General features: G+C 52.8%; 2 protein-coding genes across 3 annotated transcripts; both read right to left on the reverse strand.

Annotated features, from left to right (window-relative positions):
- Positions 1–5,168: 5,168 nt before the first annotated feature.
- Positions 5,169–7,434, reverse strand: MRPL28 (mitochondrial ribosomal protein L28). Its single transcript, XM_027468996.3, has 5 exons — positions 7,088–7,434; positions 6,855–7,007; positions 6,550–6,684; positions 5,840–5,926; positions 5,169–5,550 (listed from the first exon to the last, which is right to left on the reverse strand). Exons 1-5 carry the CDS (start codon positions 7,376–7,378, stop codon positions 5,473–5,475), a joined length of 744 nt encoding a protein of 247 aa, XP_027324797.1. The 5' UTR covers positions 7,379–7,434; the 3' UTR covers positions 5,169–5,472.
- An 81-nt stretch (positions 7,435–7,515) lies between these two features.
- On the reverse strand, positions 7,516–27,055 carry PGAP6 (post-GPI attachment to proteins 6). 2 transcript variants are annotated; one of them, XM_027468993.3, is made up of 13 exons: positions 26,840–27,055; positions 22,334–22,511; positions 20,463–20,670; positions 20,239–20,372; positions 19,573–19,838; positions 18,023–18,348; positions 17,135–17,228; positions 16,578–16,701; positions 15,656–15,792; positions 13,382–13,560; positions 12,728–12,853; positions 12,133–12,249; positions 7,516–11,283 (listed from the first exon to the last, which is right to left on the reverse strand). In XM_027468993.3, the coding sequence occupies exons 1-13, from the start codon at positions 26,949–26,951 to the stop codon at positions 10,987–10,989; spliced, it is 2,298 nt and encodes a 765-aa protein (XP_027324794.2). In that variant the 5' UTR covers positions 26,952–27,055; the 3' UTR covers positions 7,516–10,986. The 2 variants fall into 2 exon arrangements, with proteins under 2 accessions (XP_027324794.2, XP_012963140.4); XM_013107686.5 differs by having other exon boundaries at positions 12,707–12,853.
- Between the last annotated feature and the right edge of the window lie 223 nt (positions 27,056–27,278).

The raw sequence follows: 27,278 nt of genomic DNA on the forward strand, positions 1-27,278 counted from the left end.
GGTCTAGGCACAGCTGGGGGGGCCCAGGACTTACAGGGAGACCCCAGGCCATGTGCCAAGGGGGGTGCGTCCGGGCACCCGGGCTCAGGTGGCTGGTGCAAAGGTGCTGCTGTGCTAGCCAGCTTCCTTTGCTGCTCTTAAAACCAGGCAGACTTGAAAGGCAACCTTTGAAAATCTGTTTTAAAATTGCTTGTGCATCAAAATGTGACTAATTAAAGGCAGGAGGCAGAGGCTCCACCTGCCAGTCCTTCCTGCATTTATCTGCTCTCAGGGCTTGTATCCAGTGGCTCAGGCTGTGGCCCAGCAACGAGACCTGGCTTTGGAAGCTCCCATAGAGCCACAAAATGCTGACTTCTTTCAAGAGCTGAGACTGGGGAGCCTGGCTTTCCCCATGCACAACAGCAAGCCTGCCTCACCCCAGCAGGAAGGCCTCCCGGCTCCGCAGAGCTCTGCGTGGCCGCGCTCCACTGCTCCAGACAGCCGGCAAGCTCTTGTGCAGGAAAACACGAGGTAACCTCGCTCTTTCTGTAGCACAGCTCAGCAGAGGAAGGGGCAAGCAGGGCCAGAGCTGCAGGGAGAGCCTGTACCAGGAGCTGGATAAGGTCGTCAGTGTCCATCCTGGCGGGGATTGTGCCTGGGTCCATGGTTCTGGGTGCAGGCTGATGGCACGGCCAGCACTGCGGTCACTCCGTGAGGAGAATCAGGCCGCTGGTGGGAGGAATCTGAAGGGCTGCAAGCAGACATGAGGAAAATAAAGACACCTTGGGAAATCCAGCCAAGAAAAAGAGAAGTTCTTCACCATAAAAATAAAAGAAATGCATGTGGTAGCTTTGTTCTGTTCCTGGATAAAGAGGGATAAAAGACATTAATAAAGCCACAAAAAATAAAAATAAAAATAAAAATAAAAATAAAAATAAAAATAAAAATAAAAATAAAAATAAAAGAGATAATCAGTATGTCTTTTCCAAATCTTCAGGACAGAGTACTTAAATCGCAGGGGGCTGAAGAAGTGCACTTCCATTCACTAGCAACAGAGAAAAATCTACCAAGGAGGAAAACCTGTAAATCTGCTGTGGGGCAGGGCTGAGTGGTTGGTACAGGAAGGACACATGGCTCCGCTCCTCTGCTCCCTGCTAGGCCGGGGAGTCCCAGATGGGAAGGGCTGCCCAGGGCCCAGCACACATTTGGGAGGGAGGGCGCCATGACAAAGGTCCTCAAAGAAATCCAGCTGCCTTGGAAATCCAGCTCTGTACAGCAGAGCGCTGTCCTCACAGTGAGGAAGGAACCATCCAAACCATCCGGCGATGGCCGTGAAGCAGCGCGGTGCTGGGCGGCCCCGAGTCGTGGGGTGAGGGCGCAGCACCACGAAATGGACTCCCGTTTCCTGCCCTTGTCAGAGCGTTCTAGCTGGACCAAAACAGCACCATTTTAAGCGTTACCATGGCGACAGCCGCCCAGTAAATGGATGCAAGGACTGCAGGCAGAATGGCGCTCGCAGGGAAAAGAGCCCACGGTCAGTCCCCGGCAGGCACGGGCTGCACCTCACGTCCCCACAGCCCCTCTATGCGGGCCCACTGCGTGCAGGGGGAGATGTGGATGGAGGCACCCCACGTACACACCCTGCACCCCCCACCCAGCTCAGCCCACGGAGGTCAGAGAGGTCGTGGTGGGAAACAGGGAGCAGAAGAGCCTGTGGTAGGAACGTGGGGAGGAGTGGATGCTTTCAGCAGTTAATGCGCTCTGCATATGTAGATGCGACAGCTTTTTGTTTATTGCAGCCCCTTACTGTAAAAACTGAGCTTACCCACAGGATCTGAGTGCTCCCCTCTGCACCCAGGATCCTGAGTCTGCCTCTCCAGACACACATCTTGGCTGTGGAGCACGGCCCTGTCAGAGCCACCAGCTCTGCTGCGAGGTGACGAGCCACATTCCCTCCTGGGCTGGGGCTGCTGGCCAGGACAAGCAGCGAGTCAGAAACCATCAGGACGGGGAAAACAGCGACAGGGGGAGAGCTGCCAGGGCCTTCTGCCGGGCATGGGCTCCAGGCTGGCAGCCCAAAGGCATCCCCAGGGCTTGGGCTCTGCTCGCACAGATCCAGCCCGTCCACCAGCCACCGCCCAGGGCTCCAGCAAACCTGTGTGTGGCCGACGGCTCCATCCTGCCCAGCACGCCTGCAGCCACTCCTGGAGGCGGTGGCTCTGCCCAGGAGCTTCTTCCTTGCGTGGATGAGGGGAAGAGGGAGCGCAGCCTGTGACTGCAGGAATTTCAGGCAGTCTGGTGGCTGCTCATATGCCAGATAATGAGCCGGGCTATTTGACTTGCTCTCCTGCTGCCCAAACCGGGCTCCTCCTCCCCAAACAGTAGGTGCTGGGTGGTTTTCTTCAGTTTGTTACTGATCCCCCCTCTTCAAGCCGGTGATTGTTTTACAGGGAGCTTCACAAGGTGGATTAGCTCCTAGGAACTGAATCACAGAAAAAATTAGGTTGGAAGGACCTCTGGAGGTCTCCAGCCCAACCTCCTGCTCTGAGCCGGGCTGTCTGCAAAGCCAGAGCACGTTGCTCAGGGCCTTGTGCTGCTCTGAGAATCTCCAGTGATGGAGATGCTGCCAGCTCTCCAGACTGTCTCAGAGCTGCACCACTGCTCTACTCCTCTTGGGGAAGAATTTTTCCTTCTGCCCCACCGGAGTTTCCCTTGCTGCTGCCCATGGGGCCCTTTTCCTATGTCCTGCTGGCACCAGCCCAGCTCCAGGGTCCCTGCAACCCTTGTGGGCAGCGCAAGGTGTGATCTGATCCCTCCAGGCCATCTTGACCCCTACGTTCAGCTTTCTGGTGGGAAGTCAGTTCTGTTGATTTCTAAGCAAACACAACAGCAATATTTGAAAGGTATTTTCTGGAATTGCCTAGAGAGTTTCTAAATCTCTCCTTTTCTTGATAAATGCCATAGGATGGGGGATGACTTTTGGGCTGAATTCTCACGTTCGCTGATGCCAGGTTTATGATGATTCACAGCACCGCTAGAAGTCATACCCTCTGCAGTACCACCACGCGGCTTTAAGGCTCTCATTTTGGAGTAAATGAAAATGCAGGCTCACCTTTTCACCCATGTGAAAAGCAGGGGTATGGTGTTTTTGTTAATGCTCCCAAAATATTACTTGTTTGAGTTCAGATGGGTCTGCTGGGAATTTACAAGTGAAATACTGTTTAATTCATGAATTTAAGTGGCCAAGTTGGTTAAGGAACACGGCATTAACTTCCAGCAAGTTTTTGGACCTGTGGTCAGGCTCTGAGCTGTTCCTCCACCTCAAGGTGACCTGACTGGGAGTGTCGCTGCTCAGACTACCCCAAAAGATGGACATGGGCTCCCTGCCTTGCCTAGCAGAAGGGCGAGCCAGCCCTGCACGACTGGCTGTGTAAGCACTCACCTTGTTTTCTGTGAAACTGCAGCACCATCCCTGCTCCACAAGCAATGAGTTTCCAGCCTCCCTCACGTCAGGAGTGTTATCTCCAAAGCAAAGCTGATTTGCAGTAACCCTCTAACCCTCAGTCCTGGCTGAACACACGGGCATGGTGGCCCCAGCCTCCCCCACCAGGATCAGCTTTGCTGTTGCTGGTGCAGCTCTGCTGTTCCCTCCAGAAGTCAAACCAGAGTAAGCAGACATGGAATATGTTCCCATAATGGGCCCAGCCACAGGAGAAGGACACACAAGTTCTTTGGGAGAAGCTCCAGGTGACATCAAGCATGGGTATAGGGAAAGGAGCAAGGAGAGGGTTTCACAGCAAAGAAAGGAAGAGAGAATGGAAGGATCCGAATCAGAAGTCAGGGAGAGAAGGCAGGATTAGCCATGTCCTCTGCAGAGAAGCTCCTGAAGCTCCTACTGCGCTTTTGCAGAGCCTGTTAGCCCTGCCCTAATGGGACAGGAACTCTCCCCCACATTTGGCCAAAATCTCCCACCACCCCTGTGCTTCCTCATCGCCTACCAAGCCTTCCTAAAACTGCAAATCCCGCATAACGGGCAGACATGATAAGCACTGAGGAGCAAAGGTAGCTCAAGGACAGGCAATACCAGCACTGCAGCTGGGGAGGACATATGGCCAAAGCTCTCCCCTGAGGGGTATGGGCACCACAGAACTGAAAAATAATTTTACATAACTAAAATCCAGCCCCCAAAAAGGAGGGGCTGATCATCATCTCTCCAGCCACCCCAGACAGCCCCCTCACTGAGGAGCTGTGAGGCACTGAGGGCATCAACAGGGCACCAGGATCCAGGCATGGGCCAACTGCAGCACTGCAGGCACAGAACTGTCACGTTCCAGCACAGCTATGGAGGGGGAGCTGGGACAGAGCCACTGTCTGGAGCTTTGCTCAGAGCTGCATTAAAATGCATGAGCTGTGCTAGCCCTAATGATGAGCAGAGCTGTCAATGAAGAACTCGTCCCAGCTAATTATCTCTAATGAGGGCAGAGTGTCAGGGTCCCTGAGGAGCTGGGCAGCAGCTTCCCACTCGGCTCAGTTGCAGAAGAGCGAGAAGATAAGTAAATGTCATTGTGGTGGCCTAGCCAAGAAATCATTAATTAGGCAAATGTGACCTTCTGTGCAAGTTTCCTCTTAGGAACCTTGACTCCCCAGAGCTGGGACATGCAACCAGGCTGGCAACACCCATTTTTACCACCCAATTTGTCCCCTACTCCCATTTAGAGTCAGCACAGCCCCAGTGTGGCAGCCCCTGACCAGCTGCACAGCTGTGGCACACTCAGCTGCTGGCTCAGATACCCCTTGTGAGGGCTCCAACCCATTCCCAGTCTCCAAAAGCAGCAAAGAAGTCTTCACAAAACACTTCAGTCACATTCACCCAAACAATCTCCCTCACTCCCAGCCCTACGAAGGCTTTATGCCTACCCAGCAATGCCCTCTGCAGCACTCTCCTAATTTTCAAGACAGAATAAATATTGGGAATTTCTGCTCCCCTGTAGTTTTACATTTCAGTGGAAAATAAGCCAGACAAGCACTGCTCGTTTCTCTCATTGTGGTTTGGGGTCACGCTTTTGGGGCACCATCATCTCTTCTCCGCACAAGAGAGCTGTGGACTGATCTAAGAAAAACCACCACTACATCTCGTGGTCTCTGCAACACACAAAGACCAGTGAGGATCAGAGTAAAGTCCACCGATATTCCTTAAAATGCATATTTAATTTTAGCTCAGGATCACACGCAGTCAAGTACTGCATGGGCAGAACCACCACATCAGGTCAGTCTCACAAGAATGCTTTCAGAGGCCACAGGACAGAAATAATTTCCTCAGCCAACAGGCACAATTCCTCACTGACACTAGGCTGCTTGTTAGATGTTGGTAACTGCAACACGCTCCTGGGTGTGCTCATTGTGGGGCCTCTTCTACACAAGCGTGGCTCAGGCAGAAGGCTCACTGAACCCCACAGCTCCATCTGTAGCTGGGAGTTTGTGCTGAAGATTTCTTCATTGCTTCTGAAGTGCCTTTTCTTTCAGTTGGTTGACAAGTTCTTCAGCGTACACCTTGAAGAGTGGGACAGGGTCCTGAAAGAAAATGGAGGTTAAACTATTTAGACTGAACCTAGGCAGCAGCAAGCCTCACACTAAGCGACAGAAATGCCTAGACGGGGGAGGATCTGATATTACAAAGCACTTTAACCCAGCACTGTTTTGGGCACCCAAATTTAACGGGGCTCAAGTGGCTTCTCAGGGGTTTTGGAGCACTACTTCCATCGGTGATGAGTGCTCAGGATACTGAGATCAGCTGGATGCACAGCATGATGCAGCTAAGACACCTCTGTGCTCACAGGACAGCACTGCCTCAGAAACTCACCTTTTTTTCTAGGAGCCTCTGTTTTTCTATTGCTTCTTCTAAACTCAAGCCAACCCATTCAGCCTCCTCTTCTGGAATCACGAATTCCTGTGACAAAAGGAGAAACAGGTGCTGTAGTCTCTCCAGGTGAGGAACATGCAAGTCCCCTCTTCACCCCACTCCCACAAACACCTTTCCTCCAGCAGGAACACTACTGCAGACAAGCCTCAAGCACTGTCCCCTTGCTCATCTCATTTCTGGCAAAGCTCCCTTCACCTTTCTCCTTTTCCCTTTTTCAAAGCGTACAGCACTGTGTGTGCTGCTCTGCCTCTCCTTCCAACACTTCTGTGGCTGATCACAGGCCACGGATGGCAATTACCATCAGCTACATAAAATTAAACAATCACACTCAGGCAGTAAGGGCTCCTCACTGCAGCATCAATAAAAATTCTCCCTGCTGTTGGTAGTGTCAGCTCTTATAGTGCTTGTTGTAGATTCACTACAGAAACACAGATCTTTGTCTGCCTCACTGATGAACAGAGAAAGCAGCAGCCACAGAGAGATAGGAAAAACCTAGCAAATGATGCTTAGGTCTTCTATACCCATACCCTGGATACAGGAGAACGAACTGTAGCTTGTGCTGCAAGGGAGTGAACAAGACGTTATCAGTCGAGAGCACCAGTGAACACTGCTGCGGACCCCAGAGCAGAAGCAGCAGGTCGGGCACCCACCTTGTACTTATCATAAATGGCCTCTCTTCTGGCTGGGTCATCGGGATGCAGGTTGGGATCTCTCCGTGCAAGCCGCAGCAGCATCGTTCGCTTCAAATCCATCCCCAGCTTCGAGCCCAGATCTGCTTTGGGGGTCTGGCGAGAGAGAACTGACAACATGAACACACACCCACGGGCAAAGCCGAGAAGCCAGGAGCCCACCAGCATGCGGATAACCCCATCAGATCACCCAGACACTGCACGGGACACCCGTAACGGGGGACGACGCTCCCCGGGCGTCCCCTGACGCCGAGCCAGGCCCTTGCCTTGAGGATGTAGAAGTCGAAGCCGTAGGCCTGGTCGATGAGGTCGAGCGTGCGCATGGTGACGGTGACGGTGAGGGTGGCGTCCAGGATCTCGCTGTAGAGGCGCCGCTCGAACAGCTGCGGCTTCCACACCTTGGGCAGCCGCGTGGAGAGCTGCAAAAGGCCGGGGCCGGTCAGCGCCGGGGGCACCGGGCACAGAGGGGGGGGTACGGGGAGGGGGGAACCGGCCTCACCTTGTCGTTGCGGGCATAGCGGAAGCCTCGGATCCACCCCTCGCCGCCCCACAGCCCCCGGTGCGCGGCGGGCGGCAGGAAGGGCAGCACGGGCACGTCCTGCAGGCGCTGCCTCTCGCCGCTGCGCGGGTCGCGGCGGTAGCGAGCCCCCTGCGGCCGCCAGTGCACGGGGGCGGCGGGCGCCTCGTCCTCCTGCAGCGCCCGCAGGCAGTGCGCCGGCAGCCGCGAGCACAGCCCCTGGCGGAGCCGCAGCGCCGGCCACAGCCGCGGGGGGAAGCGGTGCAGCGGCATGGCCGCCCCCGGCACACACGGCACCGCCACGGGCCGCCCCCCGGAGGTCGGAGCCGAGCTGCAGATGGCGGCCGGGAAGGGACACGCAGCGGCCCGCTTCGCTGTCTCCTCCCCCACACACTGCACAAAGCCGCTGCTTAGCCGTTTATTAAACACCTCTCCCTTTATTCAGTTATAAAATCGGAAGCTTTAAAATCGGCCGTACAAAATAATCCCGGGTGTTAACAGCGAACACGTAACCGTTCCGTTCAGACGCAGGGGTTTCCTCGGATTTTAACCCGAAATAATTAACACAAATTAACAATAACCGTAACACAAATTAATAATTAACAACCGACAGGAAGCCCTTCCCCCAGGCCCACAGCACGGTTCTGCATCACGACCCAAAGCGACACAGGGGAGCGAGGGCAGAACTTCAGCGACCGGACAACGACGACGACGGAGGTCCAGGCGTTTCTTCACCTGAAGCTTCACAGCATTGAAAGCCATAAAGGAAAAGGCCTGATGAGGAATTATTGCTTTAACGAGTTGAGGCAGCACCCCGGCTAACACGGCAGCAAGGCACTGAGGCCGCAGTTGTGAAGGTGCGGCTGCTGCCCACCCACGTGCTCAGCCCACAACACGCTGAGAGGGCAAAAAGTGCCTAAAAGCAGTAAAATTGGGACTAAGGAGGGAGTGCTAAGTCCTCCACCCCCAGGGGATAAAACCAAGGGTGAGAGCCATGCTGCTGGCATCCCGGCCCCTGTCCGAAAGCTGTGAAACAAAATGCAGGGACAGGGCGAGCGGCTGAGACCTCACCACGGAGAGCTCATCCTTGTGCCCTGAGGGACAGCAGGGACGGGTCTGGGCCATCCAACAGCCCCGGGTGATGGGCAGGAACACACTGGAGAATGAGCCTGCGGCTGGGTGTGGGCCACTGCTGCCTGCTCACCTTTTTTGTATATGAGTGGCAGACGGTGAAGGAGATGGGCAAGATGTGGCCTTGAGACCCTGCAGGCTGGCACTGAAGAAAAACTTCACTTTCACAGCATGGCGGAGGCTGAAGGCCACCCTGAGCCCATCTGCGCTACCACCTTCCCCCCCGTGCCCTCACAGGGCCATCCCGAGTAGGGGACCCTGGTCCATGTCTAGGCAGCTTTGGGAGATCTCTAGGCCTGGCCCTGGGCACCGCTGAGCAGGGCCTGGCTCCATGCTCTGTGCACCCTGCCTTCAGGGATGTGCAGGCATCGGTGAGATCCCCCTGAGCCTCTTCTCCAGGCTGAGCAGTCCCAGCTCTCGCAGCCTCTCCTCACAGGAGAGGTGCTCCAGTCCCTTCATCATCCCTGTGGCCCTACATTTGATTTTCCCAGTATGTCCAGGTCTCTCTTGTACTGGTGGGCCCAGGACTGGACACAGCACTCCAGGTGTGGCCAGGTGCAGGCCCTTGACGTGCTGGCAGTACTTTCCCTGATGCAGCCAAGGGTACCATTAGTGTTCTTTGCAGCAAGGGCACATTGCTGACTCTTGTTCTACTTGGTGTCTACCAGCACTCTTAGTACCTTTTCTGCCAAGCTGCTTTCCAGCTGGGTGGCCTCTAGTATGTCATGCTGCCCGGGGTTATCCCTCCTCCAGTGCAAAGGCAGAGGTTGGATTAACAGGCAGATTAATTAGGCAGAGGCTAGGTTAGCTATGAAAAGAGGTTAAAGTACAGAGCTGAGGAGAATGCTGGACATTTTTCAAGGCAAAGAAATAACCCTGATTCCTATAAACTAGGAAGCATCATCCTTCATTAATAGCTCTTTCCTTCCAAAAGGAAGAGGTCTGACTGCAGACCAGCTCTGAGCAGCATGCACACTAGAAAGGAGCACCAAAATGCTTATGTCAGCTGTCACCTTAATGCCACATACATAGTGTTTGCCATCATTTTGATCCCAGAGGAGGAGGATGTGCACCAATTACTGGGATCACAATTTTGTGGAAATTAGCCAGCTTGCACATAGAATTGAACCAAAGGCTGTACCAAAAGCACATGGCTGGATGTGGAACATTAGCATCTCTAGCATAGGAAGGAGAGCTCTGTACTGGCCAAAGCTGTTCTTCCTTAGCCATCTGCCACAATTGGAATAAACAGGCAGGGAACCATGTATTTGAGCCCTTAACTACATAATAAGGATGGGCAAAGACTATTTCCTGGTTGCCAATTCTGTGTTTCTGTCCTTGCTTTCCGATGTCCAAGTGCCCTCCAGTAAGGCTAAAGCAAGACAGATGCTCCCAAGGAGACTACAACCATCTTGGGAGCCCAGGGAGATGCTCCTGGCTGGACTGGGACAGTCCCAACAGCCTCAGACCAGCTGTGGCTCCACAGCACATCCAGCCTCAGAGCCACAACCGGTTGAGCACAGGGTTTGCACAGCTCCGATGTGATGCTGTACGCAAAGCACAGGAAAGGTGCTGAGTAGGTTTGAAGCACACGTTAACAAACTTGCCGTAAGGCCATACTGTGCTCAGACTATTGCAAGACTGGGGCATGCCTTCAGGCTGGAGCTGCGCTAGGGCCCTGGATTCCAGCTCTGCCCAGGTTGATCCCAACCAAACACAGCCATAGAGTGAACTGTTGCTGCCCAAAGGTGCCGGAGGTGGGGGCAGTGTTACTAACTTAACTTGCAAGTGAAATGCCACAGCACATCACCAACCTTGATGGAGTCCTGAGAGATTCTGCCACTTATGTTGGCTGGGCAGAGCTGCTGAACCCACAAAAGGAAGTCAGACAGCGAATACCTGAACACAAAGAGAGGAAGGGGAACATTACAGCAGCCTAGTTCCTTCTGGATGAACCAAGAGGGACAAAGAAAAATTTAGACTAAACCCTGCACAGCTGTGAGTTTCACAGTTATCAGGTAGACGCTACTGATGCCTCTTGCACATGTTTTTTTCCACATTCCTGACAAGTCTGATCCTGAATCCAGGGCCCAAATTCAGGTCTCATTCATCATTTCCAGAAACCAGCCTACATAAGAGCAGCACCACCTGTTTCACAAAGAGAGGGCTCCAGACCCACATGGGAGACAGCAATCAAGGCCCCTGTGTGTGCTGAATTCAGCTACCTCCCTCCCCCCCTTCAGCACCAAGGGCACTCAAATGCATTTGCCTCCAGGTCAGGTGCAGAAGAAATCTGTTCTTCTCTTGACAAAGCAAATTTTGATTGCAAGATGACATGGGAAATCCCTGTCCCACAGCCCTCTGCTAAGAGAGTGAGTCCAGGGAAAAGCACAGCAGCCCGTGGCTCCAGTGCAGTGTGGGCTGAGCCCAGTCCTCATGGATCGGGTAGGAGGGGAATAAGAGTTGACAATTTCCTCCAAGGCCACGGAGGAGGTGGTGGGGAGACTATTCCTCAATTTAGAACCACAAAGAGCCTGCCCCATCCCAGCAGAAAAGTGTAGGGGATCTCAAACTTGCCTTCAAAAGACAAGCTCGCTGTCTTCATGTTTAAACCCAGTCCAGCTACTGCGCTGTCCCAGCCGGTGAATGAGCACATAACAAGATTGCCAACGTGCTACAGAGGGGCAGCCCTGGCCTGGCAAAGAGCAACCTTACCAGCCCTTCACCTCTGTGACCTGGCAACAAGCAGTTCAGGTGACAGCATAGAGCTCCTCACGGTCATTCTGGCAGATCTGATAGCGACAAGTGAGTTTCTGCGACCAAGCCCAGGGCTTCTTATGCTTGTCCCGAGGCGGAAGCAGGAAAGCTACACTGCCAGCCACCAGCACGTGCCAGATGCTGTGGGTGTAGTAATAGTTCTCATTGGTTTCCATGAATGCATATACTGAGATGGCGATGAAAGCCAAGGTGATCCCTGGTAGGAGGTAGAAAACCCAGCGCTTCCATGAGGAGGGGTAGCAGTGTCTGCGCTTTACTCCCTGGTAAACCTAGAGGTGTGAGAGCACAAAAGGGTTAAAGCAACTAGAAGCTTATGCAGAAGAAACACACAGCACTGCCTGACCCAGGAACATCTGTTAAACAGTCCTCACAGCTGCCTCTGTAAAACTTCTGCCTCCCCTTATCTTGGGCCCATCCCTTGTGTGCCAGACCCCCCATACCCAGCTATGGCATCAAAGCCCCGCATGCAGAGGGCAATGCTGATGCCACCGTTCCAGGGCACAGGCAACAGCCAGCCACTCTGGCAGGACTCTCCAGCTGCTGGTGTGCACTGAAATGAGGGGAGACCTCATTAATGTACACAAATATCTGAGGGAAGGTGTTGAGAGGATGGAGCCAGTCTCTTTTCAGTTGTGCCCAGTGACAGGACAAGAGGCAATGGGCACAAACTGAAGCACAGGAGGTTCTGGCTCAATATGAGGGGGCATTTCTTTACTGGGAGGGTGACAGAGCACAGGGACACATTGCCCAGAGAGGATGTACAGTCTCCTTCTCCAGAGATATTCATAACCCACCTGGGTGCCATCCTGCACAAGGTGCTCTAGGTGACCCTGCTCTGTGGGGGGGTTGGACTAGATGATCTTCAGAGGTCCCTTCCACCCCCACCCATTCTGTGAACTGGAGCTGCAGCAGCCAGACTATGCTGAGACCCATAAGCAGGGGATTTCTCAGTTATTGGAGGGACCAAAGGCACCTTGCCCTGTGCTCTGTCCACCAGGGTGCTTCAAGGAGATCAGCTCCCATGTGTCAGTGTTCTGGTAAGTGGGGCCTGCTCTGTCACCATCATTCTCTGGAAAGGAGCAGAGGGCAGCCGGTTCTGTCTGGCTGCCCTTACTTACCCATGCTGCAATCATGATGACGAGGGCAAAGAGGCAGGGACCCATCATGTTCCACACCCCTCTGCGGTCCAGCTGCAGGGACATGGCAATTAACAGGGTCCCCAAGACGAAAAGGACCTGGGAATGAGACACCACATCAGCAGCTCATCTGCTGCTAGAGCACAGATGGCTATGCCAAAGGCCTAAGGCAAGGAGAACTTCATCTCCTGCCTGTCCAGCCCTGCACACATGCATGACTTAGGAGCAGTACCTTTAGAAGGATAAACCAGAGGACCCACAAATACTTCCCCTCAGTCCTTTCAGGCACAGTCCCTACAAGCATGCAGGTTCATGATCCAAGATCCTAGGATAAAACCACCCTCTGGTTTAAAAATTAGGGTGGATGACAAACAGCCTTTGTTACCAAGGTGGGCTATCCAGAGAGCAAGGCTATCTTGCAGGCTGCAGAGGAGGATCTGCTGTATGCACTGTCTTATTAAAGTGCTGCCACAAGAGGGTGCAGCACGGCCACCTGTGTCTCGGCTGGCTCATGCCTGGCCCTGCAGTGCAGGAGCAATAAAGGTCTGACACTCACGTATTTCAGAATCTTCTTTACCCGAGACATGCACAGGATTGTCACCCAGATGGACACCACAGAGCCCAAGAAGTCACAGTACTGCAGGGTGTCGTAGTCCATGATGCACATCACAGCAACACCTGGCTGGTCACATGCGTGGTAGAACTAGAACCAGGAACAAAACCAAAGGCTAACATGAACTCAGCAGCACCACTCAGCTTTCTGGAAAGGAGAAGCAGGAGTAATCTCAGCCCATGGTAGCCAAGATCCCTCCTGACAGCATCTCCAGGAAGCTTCACCAAACCAGCACAGTGTTACAGAAAAAGACAGCACAGTCCAGAAAAAAGCTGGAGGGTGCAGACTGATAGCAGCTCTCCTAGCAGCAGCTGAGGTCTCTTGGGACAGTAACCTTCAGCAGAATGCTCCAACCCCATCTCAGCTCCCAGGGGTCCCACCCCCAAATACGAGCACCTGCAGCGTGGGTAGGAAAACTCAATGAAAATAACACTCCTGTCAAACTCTGAAGGGGCAGGACATGTCCATGGAAGTGCTTGTTTGATAATTCTAGAAGCTCCTTGTGGAGCTTGAGCATGGACAGCTCCACCAGTGATTTTAGCCCAAAGCATCGGGAAGGGGATCCTGCCTGCTGCAAACAGGGAGCTGGCAGGGGACCTGACAAAAGACGATCCCTACCGTGGAGAAGAACATGGTGTAGGTGTAGACAGAGGCCTCCACCAGGTAGTAGCGATAGACAGCAACTGCTATTGCTGGCAGGAACATGAGGTTACTCAGCGTGAGCAGGAGGGTGGCCAGGTTCTGCGCACCAACTGACTGGGCCTTGGTGTCATCCGTGCAGCTCCACCCGCTCCAACCTGCAGAGCAGAGAGGCCTGTGTGGATCTCATGTGGCCTGCCTGCAGCATCCAGCAGGAGCCTGGGACCCCTCAGAAGCAGCAGTAGCTCCCCAGGACTATCCCTGGGCCTCCTCTCCTTTGCTCTAGGAGGCAGCATGTTAGGAGGAGGAAGGACAAACCCACCCGCCCCCACTGGGAGCCCATCACAAGCCCAGCATCTCTGGCAGCTTACCCATTGACCTCCATTTCACCCAGGACTCACGCAGTGTTTATACTGAGCAGCTGGCTTTAATAGCTCTGCTGTTTGCAGTTGCTGGCTAATGAGCCCTGCTGCCATAGCCCTTCTTACTGATCTGCTCCATCAGCCACGCACGCTCCTGTTCTCAGGATGCTCGCTACTCACTGCACGCTCTGCTTTGGAAAGTGGTTGGCCCATGCTACTAAGTCTTGGGGAAACCCCAGCAGAGCCCAGCAGCTGTTCCAAGGACATTCCCCAGGTTATTCCCATGTGGCAGGGGCTGTTCTACACAGGTCTGTCTAGACTGGTACTTTTCTTCTCTATAGTAACTCAACACACATGCTACTTTCTGGTGATAAATCAAGCATTTGAGGCTCAAATGCTTAGGATGCTCTCTGCTGCAAGCTGGGTACAAGATACTGCAGGGGAAGAACCCTACAGATCCCAGGAACCAGGGAGGAAAGTGTTCCACAACATTAAGGAAGCCATCCTGTCCTGCCTCCTGCTCCCAGGGCAGACTGCAAAGCCAGATCAGGTTGCTGTGGGCCTTGTCCACCCGAGTTTTGAAAATTCCCCAAGACAGAGACATGGATATTGTGCAAAGGTGAACAACTCTGATGGGAGAAAAATTGTTTTCTTACCTTTAGCTGGAAGTTTCCTGGCTGCAAGCTGTGTTTATGGCCTAAAGAATTTCCCAGAGAACAATGCAAAGCTCTGGGCTTGATACTGGGGTCAATTCTTAGCCTGCTGTCCAAGGACTGAGCTGACAGTCTTCTATAAACTAAGCTTTATTTATTTATTTATTATTTTTATTCAGAGTTAGAATGCCCATGCCCTGCTTTTGGGGAGAAGAGGTCAGTCACAGGGCAGCCCGGGTACATGCAGGCTCCGCAGTCAGAGCGGAGTTAAGAGTTGCACCCATCCCATTACGGTGCCGCTAGAAACAAGCCCAGCAGCTCTGTCCCTTTCTCCCTGCTCTCACTGCAGAGCCCACAGGAGGCTGTTCTCTTCAGTTTATTTCTGGGTCATGAATATGCAGCTGGGGCATTTTGCTCCAAGTGATTCAGCAGAAAGCTGTCCTCAGCCTGATTCCTCATTTCCCCTGGGGTGCTGTGTGCTTCCCAGGACCTGGCACCCCTTGAGGAAATTAGGATGTTGCTCTCCATTGCAGTCCTAGCCTAGTAGCAGAACTGCAGCAGACAGCAAGGACATGCTGGATCAGGTCCAAAGCAGCAGTGAACCATATTTTGCCTTGTCCTTCTGCTAAAAACAGATGCAAGTATCCATCCAAGCACAGCACAGCTATCATCTTCCCTACACTAGTGACTCCTGCCCAGTCTTCTTATCTCATTATTATATTAGCATCTGACACCAATGTTCCTCCTCCAGTGGCACTTCCAAGTCTAAGGGTTGTCTTGCGTGCTTGCTCTTGAGATAGCATGAGACAAAGCATGGACAGCGACTGCCAGCCCAGCCTCATCACGTCCTGTATCAGGGCACTACATAATAAGCTGCCCTGCAAGGCACATGCTCTGATGCAGGTGCTTTCAGGCAGCCCTGCAGGTATTCAGATCTCACTGGGGATGCTCAGAAGCACCTCCCCAAGCCCTGGGGGACTCAAAGCTGGAAGTGACCTTTCAGCAGAAAGCTGTCCTCAGCCTGATTCACCATTTCCCCTGGGGTGCTCTGTGCTTCCCAGAACTCCTCAGGGGAATCAGGATGCTGCCCAAAGAGGGCACTGTGGGCAAGCGCTGTGACTCCAGGACATTCCTAACAGCTGTGGCAGACCCTCTTCCCTCTTGTCTAAACAGCAGCATGGAAAAACGTGGCCTCCCCTTGGGGAGGATGGCAAAGCCTCCTAGGAAAATGCACTCACCAGCTTTACAGCTGCAGCCTGCATAGAGGTAGCCGTGTCTTCTCAGTAGACTGCACTGTCCGTATGGCCCACAGTCATTGAAGCAGGGGGTGAGGTATGCTATGATGGTCACTTTGGCTTCTGCGGTGTTACATTCACTGCAATGAAAGCAGACTGTCTTGGTACCCTGGTCCTTCTGGGCAGCCGTGTGCCAAGGGAGCGCTCTGCTCCAGGGGTCTGAAAGAGCCTGGCCTCACAGTGCCCTACCCCCAGCCACTCTCACACACACAAATTCTCTGCTATTTTGGCACAGGGATCCCTCACACCACAGCCCACAGTGGATCTGCTTCATTGCTCCCAAGAGATAAGAGCAGAGTCGACTCCCTCTCCACTCTGCCAAAGCGACGTGCAGACAGGCCTCAGCTCTTCCCCAGACTCCCGTAAGAGGCTCAGATACCCATGACTAGTAGTCAGGCCCAGCAGTTGCCAGCACCACTTCCTAGAGCATGCTGAGCCCCTTACAGAGATGAATCACCTGGAAGGCGAACCGCTGGACTACGAGTAGAACTGAACACATTTCAAAGCCTCCTTGAAGAAGTAACAGCAGCATTTCCATTTATAGCACAGCTCTTTCCAATTTATCACCTCAAAATACATCTGGGTAAGCTCACCCAGGCAGGCTCCACCACCCACGTGCAGTCAGTGTGAGACACGCCAGCTCAGCACCAGACAAGCTGCTTGAGGTCCCACAAGAGAGCAAGACAGTACTGCCACCCACCTCCTCCCCCTCTGTAGCCATGGCTTCACTGCTACCACGTGAGATGAGCCCACGACAGAAGGCAAGACAGTGACAACAGGCGTTTGCTTTTGCTTATGTTAGTCAAAGGCAGCAAGGTAGAGTGCTCCAAACCAGCCTCAAAGCCATGCAACACAGCAGACTCACCCCTGGCCCTTTGTGCAGATGAGCTGCAAGGAAAGGAACCAGTCGTCTGTCTGGGGGTACAGGACAATCACCATCGCTTCTGCAGAGGACGTGCTCACACTCAGAGGGTAGCCCTGGAAAAAAGCTTAAAGACAAGAAGTTGCTGTGATACACCAGGACTTGGGGAGAAGGGCCTGCAGCAATTCCAAGCTGAGATCAGCTACACAAGGCAGCTGGGCCAGCCTGTTTGCTTATTTAGTCCTCCAGTGCAGAGTTCGGCTTCTCTGCACACCAGCAAAGCCTTGACCATCCCCAAACCTGCCAACAAGGCTGGAAGAGAGCTAGGTGCTAACCAGGCCTTCCTTTGATGGAGGCTAACTCCTAGTTCCAGACTAGCACCTGCACCCCAGGGCACGTACTGGAACTGAGTAATGAAGGCCTCAGGAGGGCTTGTGCCAAAATCAGCTTCCCAAAGACAATCTAGAAAGGACCCGAGTCAATTTGAGGTCATGAGGTCTAAAATCAAAGTCCCAAGGCAGCGTAGCTGAGCTGGCAGCAGGTGTCAGTGGCTCTCATACCTGTACTGCACTTCTGCGTGGTATTGAGGGACAGCACCGGCGAAGCAGCACTCAGACACGCTACCACAGTGGCATTGGCCTGGCTCAGAGATGTCTGTGCAAGAAAAAATAAGATATGCCATGTGAGAGCACCTCGATGCCTTCCCCCTGCACAATTTATCTCCCACACTGCCTGTGTCCTACGGGAGCAGCAGGTGATATTAACTGCTGCAGACCAAGGTCATCCACCAATTCACCAACTCTTTCTGGGCAGACCTGCATTCACCTCGCTCTGCACCATCACTGCATTGTGCCTTTGCTGAAAGGCACAGGAAGAGAGTCTCTCAGGGAGACTGCATGGGTGGAAATGCCGCCCAGCCAGGACATTTACACTAGGGCATCGCTTCAGTATGAGCACATGGTGACAGCAAACAGAGGCAGCAGGACATCAGCCCTTGGGAAGGCACTAACTAGCCCTTGTGACAAACATCACAGTCACACTTTCAGGTAAAATGATTCTTTGGTGCCACCAAAGTGATGGGAATCAGTGAATCAGACAGAAACATCCCTGGGTTTCCCTGAAGAGCCTCCTCTCTTGGTGGCAAGGCTCTAGGTTCCCACAGAAGAGATGGAAATGCAGTTATTTTCTGTTTCCTCTCCTTTTCAGTGCTGCCACCACATGCCAGCAAGCTGTGGCATTTCATTTGGAACTGACAAACAGGAAGAACATCATGGAAGTGGCTAGAACAGGTTCAGAGGGCTTTGTGAAGAGACAACAACAACAGAAGAAAGGAAAATAGTACTGCTGGTACCTACAACCCCTGGAATTTGTTGACAAACCCGCCCAGGAACAGGGGCAGAGACAAGCACTGCAAAGAGAAGACCATCACACCAATAAAGCTACTGCACCTTGTTAAGCAGGAGATTCACCACAAGGGAACCCCCGCTGTCCATGCCAGTTTTCAAGTTGAGGAGAAGCAGGGTTGGGGAGATGAAGTACACGGGCACAGCGGGACCATTCAGGAGCCTGTACCGCACAGACACCACATCCAGGTCCTCCCGAACAACGGGCTGATTCTGCAGACAGAAGCTCCTCTGCTCAGATGTGTTGCGTAAAGCCATTCCTGTAGACTGAGTGGGGCTCCCTGCTGTTCCTGTGCTACCTGGTCCAGAACCAGCTTGGCTCTGGTTTAGGCTGAAGTTAAGAAATGAACTGGTACTTCCCGGCCTACAGTCTGTAAAGGAAAAAAAAAAAGGAGAGGAGTCAGAAGAACCAGGATCAGCACCTCAACCAGGCAGGGCCCCAGGAACTTCAGACCTGCAAGCGACAGCACAAACTGTGGGGGTATTTCAGCTGCTTCAGACACTTCAGTATTTGTTATCATCTTTACAGGGGAAACTCTAACATCAGCATTCACAACGTGGGGCTCTGACAAAAGCCAGGCGAATGGTACAGTGGGTGGCAACACCCTGGAGCTGCAGAGAAGCAGCTGGCAAGCAGAGGAACAGAAGAAGGGATTACGCACAGCATCACAACAACGTGCCCAGCAGCCAGGGAGTATTCACTAACCAACAACTGAGCACAGCACTTAACTGTCCCATAACCACTGGCTGCATGAAAGGCTGTAGTAGTTTCCCAGACCTGGGCATACAAGGCTAGGCAAAAGAGATAAATTAACCCAATAACAGCTAAAGGCACAAACCATGAAATCATAGTAACTGGAGCCAAATGTGACATTTGAGACTTGCTGGAGCCTGTCTGTAGCTCCCAGAGACTCTAATGCCTCTGGTGCTGCTGTGTGTCCCCCCTCACACTTCAGATGCCAGTGCCAGGCCCTCGAGCATAACAGATGAGGCTCTGCTTTGAGGAAATGATAGCAGAAGCCCTAGCAGAATATTTTCAAAACTATGCCTAGTTGGTGAACTTGCAAGACTCCCAACAGCCAGGCAGGGATGACTGTCATGTTACAAGTGCCTATCACAGCCACAAGGACCCCGTGACCTCCTGAGGTGTGCAAAATTGAGACATCTCCTTACAACCCAAGATCTTGCCCCAAGGAAACCTCTGTGAGATGACTTCCTGTCTGTAGTCTGCTTATGGCCAATCGTCAGTGTATCAATACAGTCTAGTGCATCTACCCAAAACTATTCTCCTCACCAGAGTTTAAGCTGGTCACAGCCTTTGGAAAATGCCATTGCTTCAGAGATCCTGGCACAGGCATTTCCAGAATAGGAAGGTCCAGGGAGTACTCTTCTTGGATGAGTATTAGAGCCTACACTTTTGATACTAAAGCAACAACTAGATCTCAGCCCTCAAGGTTATGCCCAGGCAACCAGCACGCTGGGAAAACCTAAAACATAGGACATCACAGCCAGCCAACCAAAGGCCTGAGAGAGACATAGCAGACACAAAGTTCTTGCTGCTCCCTCCCATAGGGGTAGAGAAAATGGAAACCCACCTGTGAAAGAAGTCAGCATCTCCATGGACACACTGGCATTGGCAGTGCCAAGACTCTCCACCATGATCTGCAACCACTTTTCCCAGGGGAGTGAATCCAGGCCCAGGCTGCAGTTCACATTCCCTGTGCAGGTGATGATCTTCTGGAAGGACTGTGGCAGCGTGATTGAGCCCAGCACTACCCGCACAGAGCATGCCTTCTGCTCACTTGTCACGCAGCTTCGCAGCTCAAACCACATCCTGGCAGTGTACTTGGGAACAAAGACCCTGCAGGAGAAGCAACCAGCAACTTGCACAGCTTGTACTCTGAACACAGACCAGCCACAACCCACCACAGATTCCCACGGGCATTGTGGTAAGAACTAGATTGCCCTGATTTGTGTTGTGAAAATCTTTCCCAGGGGAAGGGTCTCTAAGAACTACCAGATTTCTGCCTTAGCCCTCTACGTCTGCCTGCAAAGAGTCAGAGAAGGGCCCTCTTGTGTGCTGCCCACAAACCTACCACCCTGATGCAGGGAGCTTGTTAAACAGACTCAGAGACCCCCAAACTCCAGGGCATAGTCCAGCCCAGCATGGAAACAACAGTGGCTTACCCTAAACAGCATCAGTGGGAAATCTGACCCCATACCTACGGCCCCAAGTGCTTCCAGCCGCTGCTCTCACTCACTTGACATGCAGAGGCTTAGCAGGTGAGATGATAGTTTGTGGCATGGCAGCACCAGGCTCCAGAACAGGCATATCAGCGAGTCTAAGCACAAACATATCTGCCTGAAACATATAGGTGCAGGGAGTGGAGAAGCCCTGCAGGAGGGGAGAACAGACTGGTCAGCTGTGGCAAGAGACACCGGACAGAGTATGCTGGCTGTCCGAGATGCTCACCAGAGCCCTTACCTTCACTTCAATTCTGCCAGCAGCCTCAGGGAGATGTGCAGCAATGAACCAGTCTCCTGCAGCAGGGCTTGTAACGTTCACAAAAGTGGTGTTTTGCACTGCACTGCTCAGAGTGATGCTTATGTTGTAGGAAGGATGGACAGTCGCATTTGCAGGAAATTGAGTGCCCAGTGGATTTATTACAGGAGGGGCTCCATAGCGAAAGTGCCTGCAAGAGAAACCAGAATGCAAGTAAATCGAGGGAGGTATATACACCTGCAAGGTAAACTGGGATACAAATTCGTCAGCGGCCACCCAGGTTGGCCTGAGATCAGAGAGGCTGCAGGCTGGAAAGAAGCCACATATTCAAGTGGAGCACAGAGCTATCATTTTCATCTGGTGAGGACTGGCTGGTATTACCTTATCTTGGATTTATTTAGAGATTAGTTTAACTTGACTGCTTATTAAGACAAGGATTTACATCGTTCCATCAAGCCTGAAAGAACATTTCCATAACACACGCTTAGGTTAAGCCCCAGTCACAAAACTACTACTTTTTTCCTTTTATAACCATCAGCAAATTCCCCCTATAGCCAGCTAGGCTAAATCGTCAATTAAGAGCTTTCTTTTTATAGAAGAGATCTGCATCTTTCCTATTTCCTCCATTAAGGAGGGCAGACAGTCTAAAAAGATACCAAGCAATGCCTATATGACTGACTTTAGAACACAAGCACCTCTGCTTTAAGATGAGTAGCTCAGAGTTTGAAATATGAGAAAAGCCGGGAGCTAAGTAAAGCATGGGATATTTAGACAGCCAGTTTGGCATTCAATTTGCTCCTTTTTGGGACTACTAGAGCACTACAACAGAACAATGAACAACAACAGGTCCAGCAAGCAAGCATGACAGGTTATTTGTCATTAATCTGTTTGAGCTTAGCTAAACTGACCTTCACAGTCATTTCTCAGGTTATTGTTTCACTGTTGTCTTGTCCCTCACACCCCGAAACTACTAGAAAGCTTTCTGGGATGCAGAAAACACACAGATCACCTGTTTCAGGCTGCTCAGGAGCAACAGAGCACTTATCTGTGCCCAGAACAGACTAGGTAATGTGCAAGCCAGTTGGTGCAGCAAACTTCAGTTGCTTTTGGAGCGGATGAAACTTCAACAAGCTGCAGCAACCCCCTGTGGAGTAGGTCCTAGCCATGTAAGGTCTCTGAGAGTCCAAAGCACCTCTCAGGGAACCACCTGCCCAGGAAGCTTAGTACCCTCATGAAATACAGCTCAAAGTCTCAACCTGTTTGATCTCAAATCCTCCGACAATTCAGGAACTGTTTTAAGCAAAATTTATTTTGATGTCACTGAAAGCTCCATCTTCATGTCTTCAAATCTTGTTTTGTCGTGTCAGCAGGATTAGGCATTCCTCTCTTATCTGTGCTCCATACACAGGCTGCATCCTTCAATATACTATTTCTAGTCTCTCCAGCTCCTTTGTACTGGGGAATTTGTCCACCTTCAAACGTTTTGCATCCTCTCAGGCCCTTTGCAGTTCTGCCACATCTATGCACAGCACCACGCACAGGATCAACAGACACAGAAAGGTCCAGGAACACCTTTGGTTATGAACAGCAACAACAGCCTCACTGTGAAGCTCTCTCCAGCATTTTTAGACATGTTTCTTAGACATAATATTTGATAGCACTTTGATCCACTGGTAACATGAAATGCTTCTACACATTTAAAAAACACAGATTTGGTGTTAGTGCAACACTAAGGAATTGTCTGCTGCAACAAATTCACAGCCTCCTACAGAGAAACAACTGCATGAGCAACAAGGACAAGGGAAAGACAAGAAATCCCACATGTGCAAGCAGTGGCACAGGGACATACATACACTGTGACCTCCATGCTGGTACACTCCGGTTCTTTCCCCCTGGACGCTTGCAGAAGCCAGCGAAGCAGCACAGTATCTTCTGGCACGTGGAAGTGGAAGACCTTGGCATTCCCATACCAGCTGTAGAAGGACAACTTCTGCGCACTCTGAGAGAAGTACTCGGAGACGTACAGGGAGTCTGAAAGGGAGAGAGCAAAGCAGCTGCTGGGGTGGCTGCTGGGAGCAGGTTGCAGAGCTACAGCCACCCACAGACGCACACAGGAGTTTTAAGGTAACTGGAGAGAAGCCCTTTGTGTCCTTAATCTCTCAGCCCAATTCCTCTAGATACTCAGTGATCCACTGCACTCCTCCTGAGGAGGAATGAGATGAGATTGAGCAGCCAGAACTGCACAGATCCCTACCACAAAACTGTCCCCTACAGCCAGACAGCACTGGAGGAACCTTAACCATGCTCCACAAAACATGCTCTGAAGATGACAGAACACCTGAGACACTGAGGAGGAGGAAAAGGTCAGGAGGAAAAGCTGGTGGCAAGGAAAGCATGGCAGAGCAGGCAGCAGCCCAGTCCCAGCACCTTAGGCAAACCACACACAGCAGGTGGACAGGGTAGGACGAGGCGGGTGCAGGTAGCACAGGGTGCTCTGTGCTCCACACAGGGAATTTGGCTGCAGTTTCTAGGCAAGAGCTGTCTTCATAGGTTTCTGTTGAGCACGTGGGCTGATGTTATCAGTCCTCACAGGCTCAGGACACATGCACTGTGCCACATGCTGTCCTCCTGCAACATGCAATGTGACAAAAACTTACATGCTGCAAACTGCACTTGGCTTTCAGAGATGTACCTTACAAACCCTAAAGATCTTCCTACCTGGAAGAAAGGCTGCCTGAATAGTGTTACCAGCCCTAGGGTAGGCTTGGTCATGCAACAGGACAACAGTTTTTTAGTGAACGCGTCAGAGGACTACCTAGGTCTTCAATCATCCCTCTGCCCAGCTATGCTTACAGATCACCCCTAGCCTGCAGATAATTTCACCTGCAAAACTGTATTGGTGTCACTGTTAGCAAGAAAACAACCAGATTACAACTCAGGGACAGAAGAAAAACATCACACAAGGGTTGGGAAAAGGGCAAAACTGTGGTGAGAGGGCAGAGCCAGAGCTATTCTGCCCACCAGAAAACAAGGTTCTTCACACTCGGCAAGAGGAGTAGAAGAACGTGCCCACACATCTCTACCAAGACCTCCCAGCTGCTCCTTTTCTATGCTAGAATTCTCTGGAGTGGGGAGAAGCTTGTAGCTTTCAGATTCACATCCACCGCTTTGATCAGAAAATAAAGCAGCAAGAATTGTTCAGCCCGTCTTCATCTAATGCTGCTCGGGGTCATGTGGAAACACACAGGACCCAACCGAGTTTAAGTAAGGTGCCAGAAAAAGAGGAAGAACACTCCCCAGGCAGGAGCAGAGCCTTGGGACATACTTTGTGCCAAGAGGAAACTAATCCTAGCAGGAAATACAATTCATGCCCCAAAGCAGGACGCAAGCTAGCCTGAACACAAGGCACTGCAAAGAGACAGGAACAGTAATGATGGGTTTAATTTCCTGGCAAATTACCAAGCTAAAGCCTCGAGGCAGATTGCAAACCCAACAGAAAGGAGGAAACAGGAAAGCAAGAAATACCAGCCACGCAGCTTTCACTGCTGTCAAAGCACAAGCCGATGGGAGAATTTACTCCACAAGGGAAAGGGCACGCTGGCAGAACACCACAGGTACCTTCCTGCCCCAGCCTCACGCCACGGGGTCCTGCAGGCAGAGCCCACACAGGGCTCCAGGCACAGAGGGAAAGGTGAGCCAGGATGGGACAGCACAAAGCCCACTTGCAGATGACAAGACAGGAATTGGCTGAGATCTGCTGTAAACCCAGCTGTATTTAAGGAACTACAGAAGAGAGAGGTCTTTAATCAGTGTGGCTTCTCTGCACCTAGTTGCTCTCTGCATGCACACAGCGCGTTCATTTCAGTGGTGCTTGGGATAAGGGGAGACACAGATAGGAGTGATAAGGCAGGGGTTGCCGTGGCCCTGCTCAAAGGAACAGGTGGAGTAGGACAACCTGAGCAGGGATACGCCGTCCTGCTGGTGCCTGACCTTGACAGAAGCTGTTCCACCCCTGCTGGTGGCCAGGCTCTGCATGGCCAACAAGCTGCAGCCAGCACCCACCAGCAGGTCCTCGCCCTCAAAAGGCCACAGCAGCTGAAGAATTATGTGCGAGGTTTTGGGGGAGGAGAGGGCTGGCAGGCTGTAAAACTAAGAAGTCAAGCAATCAGCAGTGCTTTTTATTAAGGAGCAGTCAATTACAATGAGCGAGGTCAAGCACAGCACCCAGGGAAGGTCTGCAGACCTGCTCCGCCTCAGCACAGCCTGTGACAGCTCCCAGGTTAGCACAAGAGCCAGGGCTGAGCCAGCGTGACAGCAGCATGCACAAAGTCCAACCACACGTGGTTTCTCTTGGAGACAATCTATCCATGCTCCTGCTCTCAGGCTTGCTATGCTGGGCACACAAGAGCTGCACCCAGGAAATGAGATGAATTGATTCCCACTTCACCCTCAGCCTTGGGTTGACAAGGAAATGCTACACGTGGATAAAACCAAATATTAGTAGACAGAAAGACAGGTCTCCACAAGACATGGCCTCCTAAAAGCAAGTTTCAAATGTATTAAGCAAAAAAACAAAAGCGGTTTTAAGAAAACAAACAAAACATAGCAGAACCACAGATGCAGAGAGGAGATGCGTTCTTTGAATTTCAAAATAAAGAACCACTTGCAACAGCTTGGATTTGCTCATCCAAAGATTATCTCATTCTACTTTTAGCCATAATATGTTGACCGTTGGTTTCAGAGCTTCCCACAAACAACGTGAGGTCCCAAGTTTCAAAGCAAGTGTCTCTGGAGTTTCAGAAGAGCCACTGCTTCCAAAGGCAGCTGGCTCAACCCTGTGCAGAGCTCAGGCCAAGGAGCAGCTCTAAAGGTTCATAAAGGGTCTATGAAAATGCCTGTGTAAAGCTACACCAACAGTGGCCAGTCAAGACAAGAAATGGCTATGTGGCAGGGTTTTTTTTTTTTGTTTTGCCATGTATAATGTAACAGAAACCCTATTTCTTTAGTCCATGTCAAAATCCCATATTTACATGTTCCAAAAGAAGGTCACCTCACTCCTCTGGGGCAGACCTCATCTTTACCAGCTCTCAGATCTAATCCTAACGTGGCATTTCTCCCAGCCGACAGGATGACGCCAAGAAAAACCTAACAACACGCCTCAAATACAGGGTAGCTTTCCTCTGGGCTGGAAACCCAGCTAGCAGGATGCCAGAAGAGGGTGGGCCGAGGGTAAAAGGACATCTCACCTTGGCCTCATAGGCTTCCCGGAGCAGCCCACATGCTTCACAGACTATGAGGAAGTACAACATGATAATCACCACCAGCAGCTGATAACCGCAGTCAGCACCAACTTGCCTCCACAGCACGCCGAAGCATCTGAACAACCTCCCAACATTTTCCCAACACTGCAATGCCTGGTGGCATCTCCAGAGGATGGGGTACGGCCCCCAGCCAGCACAGCCTCTGCCATACACATGATGGGAGCCCCGGGCACGCCACCACAAAGAGCTGCCCACTGCTCTGCTCACTGCCAAACCCTCTTCCAGCCCACCTGGGTGCCTGCTCCTGCCCATCTGCCTCGACACAGTGGAATTAAACTCACCTGAGAAGCAACACCACAGCTACCACCGCACACGGTGGCAAGTTTACCTGGGTTCAGGCCCTGATCTCCCCAGGAAAGAGATCGATCTCTTGCTGCTCCGCAGCACCTGGTACAGCCGGAACGAAGCACTGCTCTGCTAGAGCATAGAGGACAATTCATAGAGCTCCCGAGCAACAAATTACTCCACAGATCGCAGCGCTAAACAGCTCAAAGCAACCTCTGGTACCGAGCTGAGGGACTTCCCTCAGGTCTGTGCTGCGGACAGAAGCTTCTGCCCACTGCAAAACAACATTTGGCTGATTTTCCTCAGGACCCTCGACCTCCCGGCACCCTTCCCCTGTCCAGGGAAGGCAGCCCTGGGGCTTCCATGGGCCAGGTGCCATCTCCATCAGTCACGTCCCTGTCCCTGTCCCCATCCCTGTCCCCACACCGCACACCCCAAGCCTCCTCCTGGCCAAAGGGCCAACGCAGACACGAGGGCCACCTCGGTGAGCACCGGGGACACGGCAGCATTTCTCGCCTTGGTGCCTCCGGACAAACTTTGCTTTCTCCCCACAGACACGGTGACATCCGCGGGGCTGGGGACACCCCCGGTGGTCCCGGGGGGACAGAGCAGAGCAGAAGGACACACGACAACCGCAGGGTCCCCGGGGAGGGGAGGCCTCCCCCCTCTCCTCCTCCTCCTCCTTCCCACCCGGGGACACGGGAGCGGACAGCGCACGGCCGAGCAATCAATCCCCCAGCCACCCGGACTCACCGGAGCCGGTGCTGTTGCCGTGAGCGGCGGGGAGCCCCAGGAGCTGCAGGAGCCCCGGGAGCTGCAGGAGCACCGGGAGCAGCCGCAGCCCCGGGCCGGCTCCCTGCGCCATGGCCGCCCGCCTTATCCCGGCATCGCCGCCCGCCGCCGCCCGGGGCTCCGCAGCGCCATCGCCGCCGCCGCCGCCCGCTTCCGCCGCCGCCTCCCCGCCCCGCTCCGCCCCCGCCACAACCGGGGCCGCCGGGGGCCGGCCCGGCGCTGCGGGGCTCCGGGAGGGGCTCGGGGGGAGCCTTTGGGACCCCCGGCTCAATAGAGAGCTTCTGGGGAGCCCGGGATGCGCGTGGGGCTCGTGGGGGCCCCCCCAAGGCCTGGCAGGGTCCTGAGGCATCCCCGGGGTGGAAGCCGGGACCTGGGGACAGCACTCATCCTGGGGACGTCG

Source organism: Anas platyrhynchos, chromosome 15 (genome assembly GCF_047663525.1).
Source record: "Anas platyrhynchos isolate ZD024472 breed Pekin duck chromosome 15, IASCAAS_PekinDuck_T2T, whole genome shotgun sequence".
NCBI lineage: Eukaryota > Metazoa > Chordata > Aves > Anseriformes > Anatidae > Anas > Anas platyrhynchos.